At 41.8% G+C, this 14,321-nt stretch overlaps 1 protein-coding gene across 1 annotated transcript in view; it reads left to right on the forward strand.

Moving 5' to 3' along the window:
- Positions 1-14,321, forward strand: part of PRKAR2B (protein kinase cAMP-dependent type II regulatory subunit beta) — a 106,476-nt gene that overhangs the window by 70,600 nt on the left and 21,555 nt on the right. Inside the window, exon 4 of the mRNA XM_021102599.1 lies at positions 1,777-1,860. Coding sequence (XP_020958258.1) covers positions 1,777-1,860 — 84 coding nt within the window. The remainder of the gene's footprint in view (positions 1-1,776; positions 1,861-14,321) is intronic.

A 14,321-nucleotide genomic window follows, 5' to 3' on the forward strand; every position in this document is an offset into this window, starting at 1 on the left:
CCTAGGAAATTCGTTCAACGTCAGTGACGTGGTGTCCTCAACCTTTCCTCTCTGAGGATAGAGCTTCTCAGCAGGCAGACATTTGTGACTGCTTCCGTTTGATGTTCTAGATGGATTTTGTGACCTGAGAAATAACTTTTTGTTTTATTCTGTTTTCCTGTGTTAGGCTTCCTTCTTTGAAGGAGGCAGAAGTGAATTTTGGTTGGCATGGCTTAGTTCACATCCGGATTTTTAAAGTTTCTTGTATAGCAGCGAGTTCTTAGGCAGCGGGATCTGCTCTTTCTGGGTCCATATGCCATCACTGGATCTAGTTTGAGACAGTGTTGATTAGATAGGAAATGAAAGTTTGCACATTCCTTACCCTTAGAGGAGAAGCGGCAGTGACTTCCTCTCTCACTGGCTAATAGACTGTTTCGTAGTGTATAAACAGCCTGCATAAACATAAATAACACAGCTACACTGTCCATTTCCTCACTTCTTCTTGGGCCTGTGATATTTAGCCATCTGAGATAGGTTTGAAAAGCTGATTTTAATTTCCCATTGTGAGTTTTAATCTATTCCTGGGCACAGAACTCACCATGGCCCGATCCTGGTTCTTGTGGGGGAGGGGAACTACTCTGCTTGTTATCCTGACAGTCTGGTCTCTGTGTGCGTGACCATTAGAACAGGAAAAGGGGGTGTGTGGGTCTCTGGGAGACCGATGTGATGTCTTCCGCTTTTTGGACCGTCTCTGACCTCTCATGTTCACCAAAGAATGGACCTTTGGGTCCATGTTGCTTAAGCCTTCTGCTAGAGGGGAGGCTGAAGAGTCGGCCCCTTACAGAGGGCACTCTCTTGGCCTTCGCCCTCTGGAACAAAAGTTTGGGCGCATATGGGAGCATGGTTTTCTTTGAGCTCTTTCTGAAACGAGCACACCAGGATGGTTGGATTCATCTTTCCTCGGAGCCACGCTCTCTTGGTGCAGCAGTGCGTGAGTGCCTGCTCCCCGGGGGCTTAGTTACGTAGGTTGTGCGCTGGAGCACACAGGTAAGACTTTACTTGCTTTTAGAGACGTTTATCAAGTTACAAAGGGAACTGCTGCATCCTGAAAGAGTACTGAATTCAGTGGTAAAGAGTATAAAACAGTGTTGAAGAGTAGTAAAGAGGAGTTCCCATCGTGGCACAGTGGTTAACAAACGATGAGATGGTGGGTTCGATCCCTGCCCTTGCTTAGTGGGTTAAGGATCCGGCGTTGCCGTGAGCTGTGGTGTAGGTTGCAGACGCGGCTCGGATCCCGAGTTGCTGTGGCTCTGGTGTAGGCCAGTGGCTATGGCTCCAATTAGACCCCTAACCTGGGAATCTCCATATGCCGTGAAAGCAGCCCTAGAAAAGACAAAAAAAAAAAAAAAAGACAAAAGAGTAGTAAAGAGAACGAGAAGGCAATCTCTAGATTTTCAGCAGAGCTGCTGTACCCTCGTGTCCTTTTGTATGTCCCTGTGGCCTGGAGCTTTGACGTCTCAAGTGATTAGCCAGTCCAGACCCTTATAGAATGAACTTACTAACCTAGGAAAGACACTACTTTGACAAACATTCAAGTGCTGTATTAAGGAAATATGCACCCTGTTCCCGAGATAAACTGCATTCCTTTCCCGTACTTCACGCTGGTAGTTAATGTCTTGTCACCTAAAGTGAACCCCTGCACTCATGATTCATCCTTGTAATGTCCTGCTAGGAAATTTTACCCCTTATGAGTCAGGTGAGTAAACTAATAGTTTGTTAATTTTGGTGTCCTTTTAGATTATACATCCTAAAACTGACGATCAAAGAAATCGATTACAAGAGGCCTGCAAAGACATCTTGCTGTTTAAGAACCTGGATCCGGTAAGATAAATTGCAATTTATGGACATGGTGTTTTCCAGTGTCAGTGTGAAGAACCGTGCAGGGTCTTGGATCTTACCCTCTTTACAAGCTAACATCACCTGGGTCATGTAAAGGCCCACTGTGGATGCTCGCACAGGCAGTGGGCTGTGTTCTAGGAGCTGGGGAGGTCACTGCTGTCAGAGCAGGAGTAAGCTCTCCTGCCATTTGTCCAGGGAAGACTTTATCTCATCCTTCAAGGTTACTTGCTGAAAATGCAGCCCTGTGAAATGGTCCAGATATAAGCAGTTAAGACTTTGTCCACTCTGCAGGAACATGGGGGAGTGCCTCTATCACCAGCCATTAATAGTAATTATTTTTAATGCATAACTTTTGTATTATACGTATTTTATTTATTTATTTTTAATTTTTGTCTTTTTAGAGCCACATCCATGGTATATGGAAATTCCCAGGCTAGGGGCTGAATCGGAGCTGCAGCTGCCAGCCTACACCACGGCCACAGCAACGCCAGATCTGAGCCACGTCTGTGACCTACACCACAGCTCATAGCAATGCCAGATCCTTAACCCACTGAGCGAGGCCAGGGATGGAACCCACATCCCATGGATACTAGTCAGGTTTGTTACCACTGAGTCACGACGGGAACTCCCTTATACTTAATGGTTAAGTTTTACTTGACTTTAAAGGAAGACGGATTTTTTTTCTTCTTCTTCTTTGTAAAGATTTTGAGATCTCTGGATCTCTTGGTTTTGGGTGTATTTCTGGAATCCCCTCCCTCAGGCTGAGTGACCATGCTTTTAGACTTTGCCCTGCTCTCTGACCTAAAAGCTTTTTGCTTCCTTCATCACAGATGATGCTTGTTCTTGGCTATATGGTCATTTGGGAAAGAACTCCTGCTACCATGTTCTAACTGGGAAACCTGGCTGAACATTTGTAACTTTCTTCAGTTCCTTTTGATCAAACTCAATATCTTATGGTCTTCAGATTGATGCCCTAGAAAAGAAAGCATTAGATCAAGACCCACTCTTTTAAGATGAGGTCTTTTTAAAAAGGCCATTTTTATAAAAAGGAAGGTCCTGCGTTATACCACGTCTTCTATGCTGGGTCGTATTATACCTGAAGTTATCTTTTAAAAGCTCTTCTGTTTATAATACCAGTTATGTTTATATCATGTCCTTTAGGATCACAGATTATATTTTGCGCCATTGGAGATGTTGCTTTAGCACCACATAATCCAAGGTTTGTCCTGTTTGATCCAGGTCCTCTAGATTGGCAAAACTCGGAGCTCTAAAGAATGGGGTTGCTGGTTGTTCTCTCTAATAATGGAAGAATAATACATGGAATTAAGCTAGAAAATTTGGGAGTTTGGTTTATGAATGGAAAATTTTCCTGGTAGTATTAAATAGTAGAATAAGTGACTAAAAGGAACTTGTGAAATAATGGGCTTTCAGATTATCTCAGATTTCCCTTATCTAGAATGATAATGATTTTGTGAAACAAAGGCCATGAAACTATGTGATGTCTCATGATCTCCCATCAAAAGGAGTCCAAATAATTATTAGTGGAAAGATACAACTGCGTGTGTGTGCGTGTGTGTATGTGTTAGATGATAATTTTGGTATTGGAATTAAACTAATTTAGTATTTTTAGATAGAGTTTTTTTTCCACTTTTTAAAAGTAATTTAGTATTTAATGCTTTTGCTCCAGATACACACAAACAGCTGTGAAATTAATCCTTAGGTTTTTATCCTTAGGGTATGCTCTAGCCAAGGAGATTCTTTTCCAGGCAGAACTTTGTCTGGGAGAATTTCAGGGTCACCAAAAACAGTGTGCTTCTTAAGCTTTAAGATGCCCATTTGTCATCAGAGGATCTTGTTGAAAATGCAGATTCTGGTTCAGTAGGTCACTTGCGGAGCCTGAGAGTCTGGATTTCTCTCAAGCTCCCAGTGATGCTTTCAACCTAAAACCATACTTTGAGTAGGAAAGACCAGAACCCCTTGTGAAAACGCTCTAGTTCCATATATTGGTACTGCCACAAGTTATTTGCATATGTTCATATTTAATTCAGCTGGTATTTTAATGGTTCAGCAGTGATATTCTGGTGTCTAAAACCTAAGGGTCGAATAGGCATGTGTGAAATAATTGCCACTTACACTTTCCTGAGATGCTGCCTGTTCTATCCCATCCTCTAAATTAAATTGATTTTTCTTGCCATTTCAACTTAAATGCTTTTAAAACATTATGAAACTTTGGTTGTGTTTAAAATAACTTTAAAAAAAGAAAAAATTTTTGCTGGTGTATTCTGACTGGAACATCTTTACTTCATTAAAGTGGTTATTTTTATAAACATGGGAACTTTTGTAGACTTCTTTTGCCGCTCTGTCGAAGGTCTTCAGTATATGTATTTTAAAGGCCACAGTTCATAATGACAAAAAAGGAGTTCCCGTCGTGGCTCAGTGATTAACGAATCCGACTAGGAACCATGAGGTTGCGGGTTCGGTCCCTGCCCTTGCTCAGTGGGTTAAGGATCTGGCATTGCCGTGAGCTGTGGTGTGGGTCACAGGCGCAGCTCGGATCCTGCGTTGCTGTGGCTCTGGCGTAGGCCGGTGGCTACAGCTCTGATTGGACCCCTAGCCTGGCAACCTCCATATACCAGGGAGTGGCTCAAGAAATGGCAAACAGGAAAAACAAAAAACAAAAACATAATGACAAAAAGGAAAAAGTCAGTTCCTGAAAATACCAAATTCATGAATTATGCTTATTAAATGTTTTATAGGGAAGAAATAAAGTTATTTCTATAGCTGTTTCCAAAAGATCTTTTTTTGAATTTGAGTTCATATGATCTTGATTTATTTCCCTACTTCTCCCTTCTAGGAATGATACACAATATAAATGAAGCAGTGTATAAATAAGTGAACATTAATTTTTCTCAGCATATTACTACCCGGAATAAGAAATTATCCCCAAACATAGCAGATTGAGGATTTTAAGTTAAGCTCATGTTTTAAACAGCTTTCTAGTTTTTTTTATTATATGCATTTTTTGCCAAATGTGTTTAAACTGAATAACATTTTCCACTTATATAATCGGCTTATCCTATAGAAGCTCCTTTGAGTTCAATTCCTTGACCACCCACCATGTTCCAGGGCTTGTATAAAGCGTTGGATGCCACAAAAATACTTAGACATGGTTCTTGTGCTCTTGGAACTTATAATTTGGTGAGAGATTCAAATGTACCTACAAATCGATTTTGTACAACATGATAAATGCTGTACTGCAGGACCCTATGAGAGGATGTGATCTCTTAGCCTCTCTTGAGGATCCAGAAAGCTGGAGAGGCCACTTGAACTGAGCCTCAGAAAAGGAGTTGGATATCACCAGCTGAACAAAAAATACAGAGAGCGTTAACCCTAGAGGCTAAAGCAGAAGATATCCAGTGGTTGCTGCTCAGATGTGCATGCTCTAAGGACCAGTGTGGAAAGTCATACCACAGCAGCAGACACATGCTGGAGGCAGTCGCATTTTAAGCAGAGAAGTTAATAATAAGGTGTGTCTGAGGTTACTAGGGTGGCGTTGTAGAGGGTGGAGTTTAAGGCATGAGAGGGACAGGTCAGGAGCAAAGGAATGGAGCTCAGAGAGGAAACTACACCATGATCCAGGGGAAAAAACCCAGCTCAGCTAAAGAAGAGGGAAAGGGCATGGTTTCATAAAATACTCAGGATGAGCCAGAGTTGGTACTTGGTGATTGAATGAACCAGGACCTGAAAGAGTCCTGGATGATCCCCAGTGTCTGGCTGTGGAGGTGGTACCTTTTCCTAAAATGAAATAACTTGGAAGGGGAAGCAGTGATTACTAATTAGCATGAGGAATGATCTTGGCTTTGCATCTACGATCTCATTTGACTTGCCTGAAAGCATTGTTTAGCTTGAAAAATCTAGCACCTCCTAGGCCTCAGAACATTTTTCCTTGGAGTTCTGTATATTCATACATTGAGCACAGCATTTATAATTATTAACCTCTTTGAAGATATCCTTTTCATGAATATTTTAATGCTCAACTCAGTAGGCCATTTTTCTTCTAAAATATTTCTAATTTGAGGCAAACTGAAATAATTTACCTATGCCATATGATAGGTTCTTTCATAAATGGAGAGTAAATTGTTATTTTTTTTAAGGGAGTCAGAGCCCTTTTCCTGAGCTCTGTCTGGAATTTGCATTCCGTAGGAGAATAAAATGTGGGTTTCCTACAGTAGCTGTCAGTCACTGAGATAAGCCTCTGCATATTAAATATTTCCTAAGTTCTTTTCACTCTGTGCATAATTATGGGGAAATTACGTTTTGATTGACTAGAACAGACACCTGTCACATAGAGACGTTCTAAAAGAAATAATTGTTCGGTATTTTATCAGAGACCACTTTTTCATATATCCATATATGAATTCTTAAGCTTTAAAATGTTTTAAAGTGCTGCTAATTCTGGAGATAACAAAAATAATTACTATGGCAATATAGTCCCTCTTCTCCATTTGATATTCAGGGCAGAGCTAATCAATAAAGCTGATATTCCCCCTCCGTCTGCCCTAAACAAGTTGAAATATAAATAGTTAGCAATATTAGTAAACCATTTAATCAAACTTCATAATTTTGATAGGTGACCATATGTTGCCTGGGTTGATGAACTTATTTGGGTAGCATGGTCCCCGTGAGGCCAATTAGCATCACATCAAGAAAGCACTGCCTTACTGCCCCATTGGCTTCATCTTCAGCCCTGGTTGCTGTCTCATAAGTAGGTGTTAGAGCTCACACAGGGACCCAGGGAGGGGATGAAAGCTTCTTCCTGCAGCCGCATTACCATCTTTCTTCCAAAAATTTTTTTTAGTCCGCATCAGGAGGCAATATTATATTTTCTGTTTAAGTAGAGAGTTTGTATTAATCACCAAAATACATAAATAGCTCTTGTGGCTCAAAAAAAAAAACCAACAATCAATCAAAAAATGGACAGAAGATCTAAATAAACATTTCTTCAAAGAAGGCAGACAGATGGCCAAAAAGTACATGAAAAGATGCTCCACATCACTAATTATTAGAGAAATGCAAATCAAAACTACAGTGAAGTATTACCTCACACTGGTCAGAACAGCCATCATTAAAAAGTCCACAGATAATAAATGATGGAGAGGGTGTGGAGAAAAGGAAATCCTCCTATACCATTGGAATGTAAATGGTTCGACTATTAGGTAGAATGGGATGGAGGTTCTTTAAAAAACTAAAAAGAGAACTACCTTGTGATCTAACAATCCCATTTCTAGGCATATATCCAAAGAAAACTGCAATTGGAAAAGATGCATGCACCCCAGTGTTCATTGCAGCACTAATTACAATAGCCTAGACATGGAAGCAACTGAAATGTCCATCAACAGATGAACAGATAAAGAAGATGTATACATATATGAACTGCATATTACTCAACCATAAAAGAGAATGAGATAATGCCATTCGCAGCAACATGGATGGACTGAGAGATGATCATCCTAAGTGAAGTAAGAGAAGGACACATAGCATGTGATATCAGTTACCTGTGCAGTCTAAAAACAAGTGATACAAATGAACCTGTTTCCAAAACAGAAACAGATCACAGACTTTGGAAGCAAATTTACGGTTACCAAAGGTGAAAAGTGGTGGGGTAGGGTGGACTGGAGGTTTGGGATTGGCATATACACACTGCTATATATAAAATAATCAGCGAGGACCTAGTGTAGAGCACAGGGAACTCTACTCAATATTCTGTAATAACCTATATGGGAAAAGAATCTGAAAAAGAATGGATATATGTATAACTGAATCACTTTGCTGTACCGCTGAAACTAACACAGCACTGTAAATCAACTATACTTTGGTATAAAACAAAAACTAAATTGAAAAAGAGAGTTTATTTTTTGATTAATTAAAAAATGTAAATCCATGTGTGTATACAATTTACAAAAATTCAAAAGGAACAAAAGAGTAGTCAGTGAAAAGAAATCTCTCTTCCATTCCTGTCTCCTAGCAATCTAGTTTCTCAGGAGCTGAGTTCTTTGAGCATTATCATGTGTATTTTTCTAGTGTTATGCTATATATATATATATATATATATAATTCTTTTTAAAATTTTGGTGGCAGCCAACTATACACAGTGTTCTGCCTAGGTTGGTTGGTTGGTTTGTTTCTTTTTTTTTTTTTTTTTTTTACTTAACAGATCTATATTTATAGAGATTCCATATTCTTTTTTTTTTTTGGTCTTGTGTTTTAGGACCGCAACCCCGGCACATGGAAGTTCCCAGGCTAGGGGTCAAATTGGAGCTACAGCTGCTGGCCTCTGCCACAGCCACAGCAACATGGGATCTGAGCCGCATCTGTGACTTACACCACAGCTCACAGCATTGCCGGATCCTTAATGCACTGAGCAAAGCCAGGGATCAAACATGGCCTTGTAAATAATTAATTTGTTAATCATGGATACTAGTTGGTTTTATTAACCACTGAGCCACTATGGGAATTCCCTATATTCTTTTTAAAAATTATTTTTATCAGGAGTTCCTGTCGTGGTGCAATGGAAATGTATCTGACTAAGAACCATGAGGTTTCTGGTTTGATCCCTGGCCTTGCTCAGTGGGTTAAGGTTCCGGCGTTGCCATGAGCTGTGGTGTAGGTCACAGACTCAGCTCGGATCTGGCGTTGCTGTGGCTGTGGTGTAGGCTGGCAGCTGTAGCTCTGATTAGACCCCTAGCCTGGGAATCTCCATACGCTGTGGGTGCGGCCCTAAAAAGCAAAAAAAAAAAAAAAAAATTATCAGTATTTATGAAAGTTAACATTGGCAATATTTATATATTATAAAGCTAAATCATGAAAATACATTAATACATTTCATTTAGCTGTTGTCTAATGTATTAAACTATACAAGAAGAGAGGCCCCAAATTGTCAAAATGATACTGAAAAACAGAACAAAGTTGAAGGACTCACACAAACATCAAAACTTTTACTACAAAGCTACAGCAATCAAAATGGTGTGTTACTGGCTTAGGGTTAGACCTATAGAACAGTGTAATAACACTGAGAGTCTAGAAACAAACCCACACAGCCAGGGCTGTTTGATTTCAACAAAAATGGTGAGATCATTTACTGGGGAAATAATCGTCTTTTCAACAAGTGCTGCCGGTATAGCTGGATATCCAGGGACAAAAGAACAAAGTTGGACTCCTACTTCACACCATATACAAGAACTAACTCCAGATGGATCAGAGACCTATAAAACTCTTAGAAGAAAACACAGGGGCAGGTCTTTATGACCTTGAGTGTAGCAGTGGATTCTTAGATAAGACATGGAAAACAAGAGTCAGGAAAGAAAAAAAGATAAATTGGACTTGATAAAAAATAAAAAGCTTTGTGTATCAAAAGACATTATCCAAAAAAGCAAAAAGACAATGTACAGAATGGGAGAAAATATTTGCAAATTGTGTGTGTATCACATATAAATGATAAGGGCCTCATATCCAGACTATAAAAAGAATTTTAAAGCTCAGCAATGAAAAGACAGATAACCCAACTTAAAAGTGGGCCGAATACTTGAATAGACATTTCTCCAGAGAAGGTGTACAAATGACCAATAGGCACATGAAAAGATGCTCTGCATGGTTAGTCACTAGGGAAATACATGTCAGAACCACAGTGAAATACCACTTCACCGTCACTAGGGTGGGTATCATTTTTTAAAAAAGGAAAATAACAGGTGCTGGCAAGGATGTGGCGAAATTGGAATGCAGCCTGTGCTGGTAGTCAGGTTTTTCAAGCCCTGTGGAAAACAGCTTGGCAGTTTCTCAAAAAGCTAAGCATAGAATTTACTATATGACTCAGCAATTTCACTCGTAGGTATAAATCCCAAAGAATTGAAACAGGTCTTCCAGAGAACACTCGCGTACGTATGTTCATAGTTGCAGTATTCACAGTAGCCAAAAGGTTGAAACAACCCAAGTTGTCCACTGACAGGTGAATGGATAAGTAAAGGATGGTGTGTGTGTGTGAATATTATTCATCTGTAAAAAGGAATGGAGTATATAACATATGCTACAATGTAGAGGAACCTCAAAAACTTGATAATGAGTGAAATGAGCCAGATTAAAAAGGCTGTGTGTTCTATGATTCCATTATATGAAACATCCAAAATAGGTAAATCCATAGAGACAGAAAACAGATGGTGGTTGTCAGGGCCTAGTGAGGGGGGAGAATGGGGGTGACGGCTTAATGGCCACAGGGTGTCCTTTCAGGGCGATGAAAGTAGTTTGAAACTAGGTACAGGTGGTGGTTCTACCACTTTATGGCCACACTTGTCCACTTTAGAATGGCTGATTTTCTGTTATCTGAAATAGCCCTTCACTAAAAAAATTGTATGTAAAATCCATCCAAACGTGGATTTTCATTAGTTTTAATATTGAATGGTTGGATTGGAGTTCCCATTCTGGCTCAGTGGAAACGAATCTGACTAGGAACCATGAGGTTGCAGATTTGACCCCTGGCCTTGCTCAGTGGGTTAAGGGTCTGGCATTGCCACGAGGTGTGGTGTAGGTCACAGATGTGGCTCAAATCTGACACTGCAATGGCTGTGGTGTAGGCCAGGAGCTGTAGCACCGATTAGATCCCTAGTCTGGGAACCTCCCTATGTAGCAGGTATGGCCCTTTAAAAAAAAAAAAAAAAAAAGACAGCAATATTTAATGGTTAGAATACACCTTAAGGATGAATTTGGGATTTAACACATACATACTACTGTATATAAAATAGATGACTATCAGGAACCTACTGTAGAGCACAGGGAACTCTACTCAATATTTCATAATAACCTATAAGAGAAAAGAATCTGAAAAAGAATACATAGGAGTTCCCGTCATGGCTCAGCAGAAACAAATCTGACTAGTATCCCTGAGGGCGCAGGTTCAATCCCTGGCCACTCTCAGTGGGTTAAGGATCTGTCATTGCCCTGAGCTGTGGTGTAAGTCACAGATGTGGCTCGGATCTAGCGTGGCTGTGGCCGGCAGTTACAGCTCTGATTTGACCCCTAGCCTGGGAACCTCCATATGCTGCAGGTACAGCCCTAGAAAGCCAAAAAAAAAAAAAAAAAAACAGAATACATACAAATACACACACACACACACATAATGAATCATTTAGCTGTACACCTGAAACTAACACGTTGTAAATTAACTATACTTCATTTTTTAAAATTATATTAAAAAATCAGCTCTTCACAGAATTCATCACTGAAGCACCTCCACAAAACCTCTGGGTCCCAGAATACACAGTTTGAAAAACACTGAGCCCCACTGACAGCATGTGGAGGGAAGGAGGCCTGCCTACCTGAACAGGGCAGGGAGCACCTCTCTTTGCGAGACAGGCCCCGTCGCTGCTAGACAGCTCTCCTTCCTAGGCAGGTCTTTACATTGTTCCAAAATTTCCAGAAACGTCCACCCAGAAGTCACAGTCCTGGCCTCTGGGGTCACCACCATCATCAGTGTGACAGCAGATAGCAGGTGTGTTCACTCCAGTTTCTCTCACTGGAATGCTTCCGGTTCCCTGACGGTTCTTCTCCCTGCAGGGTTCACATTTCCTGGTTGCCCTTTTTTGAGTGTTCTCGAGCTTGTCAGCGACTCCAGTAAAAGATCAGGGTCTTAACATTTCTCATATTTGTTTATAGCTGCCTAGCTCTCCAATGTATAGATGTGCCAAACTTATCCATCGCTCTGCAGACAAACTTAAGTTTTCAAATTTTTGTTGTGATGCATATTTTGCAATGAAAAATGCTTGTGCACATGTCACTTCACACATCCCTAGAGAATAACTTTCTGAACAAGGAATGGTGAGGGTAGCGTGTTCGGAATGTTATTGACTGCTGACAGTGTGCCCTCTGAGGTCTGTTCGTTTGACTTCCTTCCCATCAGCCATCTGCCAAAGAATGCCTCCTTCCTGTGCCATCTCCAACAGTGTATTCTAACACTTCAGTCTTCCTGAGTCTGACAGGTGAAGAAAGGTCTTGCATTTCAGTGTGTGTTTGCATTCCTGTTTATTGTGAAAGAAGTTGAACGTCGATCTCCTTCCCCTTTTTCTGGAGGTCTCGAGGGTCAGTTCTGTGTCTTTGGTGTTCTGAAAACTGCATTGTATGTGGGTGTGGTGGATCCGCTCATCAGTTGTGCCGGGCCCTTGAGGGAGCCCTTTCAGTCTGAAAACCTACATCCTTTGGTGCTGAAAAGTTCATCCCATATTTCTTTTTTTTTTTTTGTCTTTTGTCTTTTGTTGTTGTTGTTGTTGTTGTTGCTATTTCTTGGGCCGCTCCCGCGGCATATGGAGGTTCCCAGGCTAGGGGCTGAATCGGAGCCGTAGACACCGGCCTAAGCCAGAGCCACAGCAACGCGGGATCCGAGCCGCGTCTGCAACCTACACCACAGCTCACGGCAACGCCGGATCGTTAACCCACTGAGCAAGGGCAGGGACCGAACCCGCAACCTCATGGTTCCTAGTCGGATTCGTTAACCACTGCGCCACGACGGGAACTCCCCATATTTCTTTATCATCCCCTTTGTTGTCTGTCTTAGCACTTTCTCTGAAAATCTGATCTTTTCATTTCTCTATGGACTTTCTTTGAAGTTGCTGGTTTTAATTTACTTTCTTGGTTCTTTTTTTTTTTTATTTTTTTTTATTTTTTTATTTTAGGGCCACACCGGCAGCATATGGAAGTTTCCAGGCTAGGGGTGAAATCAGAGCTGCTGCTGAGGCCTACGCCCCAGCCAAGGCAATGCCAGATCCGGCCTCCATCTGTGACCTACACCACAGATGGTGTCAACACTGGCTCCTTCACCCACTGAGTGAGGGAGGGCAGGGATCAAACCTACATCCTCACAGACACTGTGTGAGGTTCTTAACCTACTGAGTCACAGCGGCAACTCTTACCCTCTTAGTTCTTTGTTTCCTTAAAAAAAATTCCATAAGGATGGGTATATGTCATTATATATTTGTCGAAACCCACGGAGTATACAGCCCCAAGGGTGAACCTGAATGTCAGCCGCAGACTTGGAGTGATAATGACATTGACGTCAGTTTATCACTTGTAGTAAATGTACCCTCTGGTGGGGGTTGTTGATAGTAGAGAAGAGACTGTGGGAGATGCAGCAGGCAGGTGAGAACTCTATATGTTTTGCCCCATTTTGCTGTGAACCTAAAACTGCTCCAGAAAAATATTTAATGGAGGAAAAAATTTTCATAATTGCGTTGTCATTGTTCACCTTACCCATTTTTTTCTAATTGGCTCTTTCTCTAAATATCCCCTTTTTCATCCCATGGCTGTAACATCCTCTTGACCATCTCTGGGCATATAAAGTTGAACTTTCTGAACGCTCATCACTGCTCCTGAATTTTCTAGCTCACCTGGTGTTAGTTTGCCATTCGTCTTAGTCATGTTGGCTACCAGAGAGCAACACAGAGCTGACTTGGAGCCCTGAGTAAGTAGGGCAGGCCTGTCAGCCCCGTGTCCTGTGGGCAGAGTGGCAGGGAGCCAGCAGTTAACCTGGGGGACCCCCTCATCCCAGCAAGCAAGGGTCCTCTTTCCAGGGCACCAGTCTTCACAGGAGCTGTTCGAGTTCTCTCTCATTAATTTATGTTTCTACCAAGAACATGACCCTGATCTTTTGCCTGGGAAGACTGGTTAACACCTGGTTGCTAGGCGTCATGGGTTCAGGGTGGAGGCCTTTGGAAGGAAAGTATTGGCTGGTCGTGGAGGACTTTGAGTCAGTGCCCTTGTCTTCAGCGGTGTCTCAACCCCGTTCTGCCAGACCAGGTGTTTCCCCATCTGGAGCCTCTGGTGCTCTGACAGGTGGTTGGCCCTCCACGCCTCAGGCCCACCTGCCTTTCCCCAGGCTCCACGTGCCTTTCCCCTCTCCCTGCCACCTGCCATTACCTTCCCTTTGCTCTAGAAATCTCTCCTCCAGTTTCCGCTTCCTATTCTCATGGTTGTGGAGTCACACCTTCATGTTCTCTCTGCAATGTTAATGGGATCTCAAAACAGGAGAATCGCACGTGGCCTGTTCATGCTCTTGATCCAGGATATTTTGTGTTTCCTTTTTTTTTTTTTTTTTGGTCTTTTTGCCATTTTCTTGGGCCGCTCCCACAGCATATGGAGGTTCCCAGGCTAGGGGTCAAATCAGAGCTGTAGCTGCCGGCTTACACCAGAGCCACAGCAGCACGGGATCCAAGCCACATCTGCAACCTACACCAAAGCTCACAGCAACGCCAGATCCCCAACCCACTGAGCAAGGCCAGGGATCGAACCCGAATCCTCATGGTTCCTAATCGGATTCGTTAACCACTGAGCCACGACGGGAACCTCCAATGTTTTGTGTTTCTTCAACTTGTGTTTTCAACTTGCATTTCCCCCCTCTGATCTAT

This window comes from Sus scrofa, chromosome 9 (assembly GCF_000003025.6).
Source record: "Sus scrofa isolate TJ Tabasco breed Duroc chromosome 9, Sscrofa11.1, whole genome shotgun sequence".
NCBI lineage: Eukaryota > Metazoa > Chordata > Mammalia > Artiodactyla > Suidae > Sus > Sus scrofa.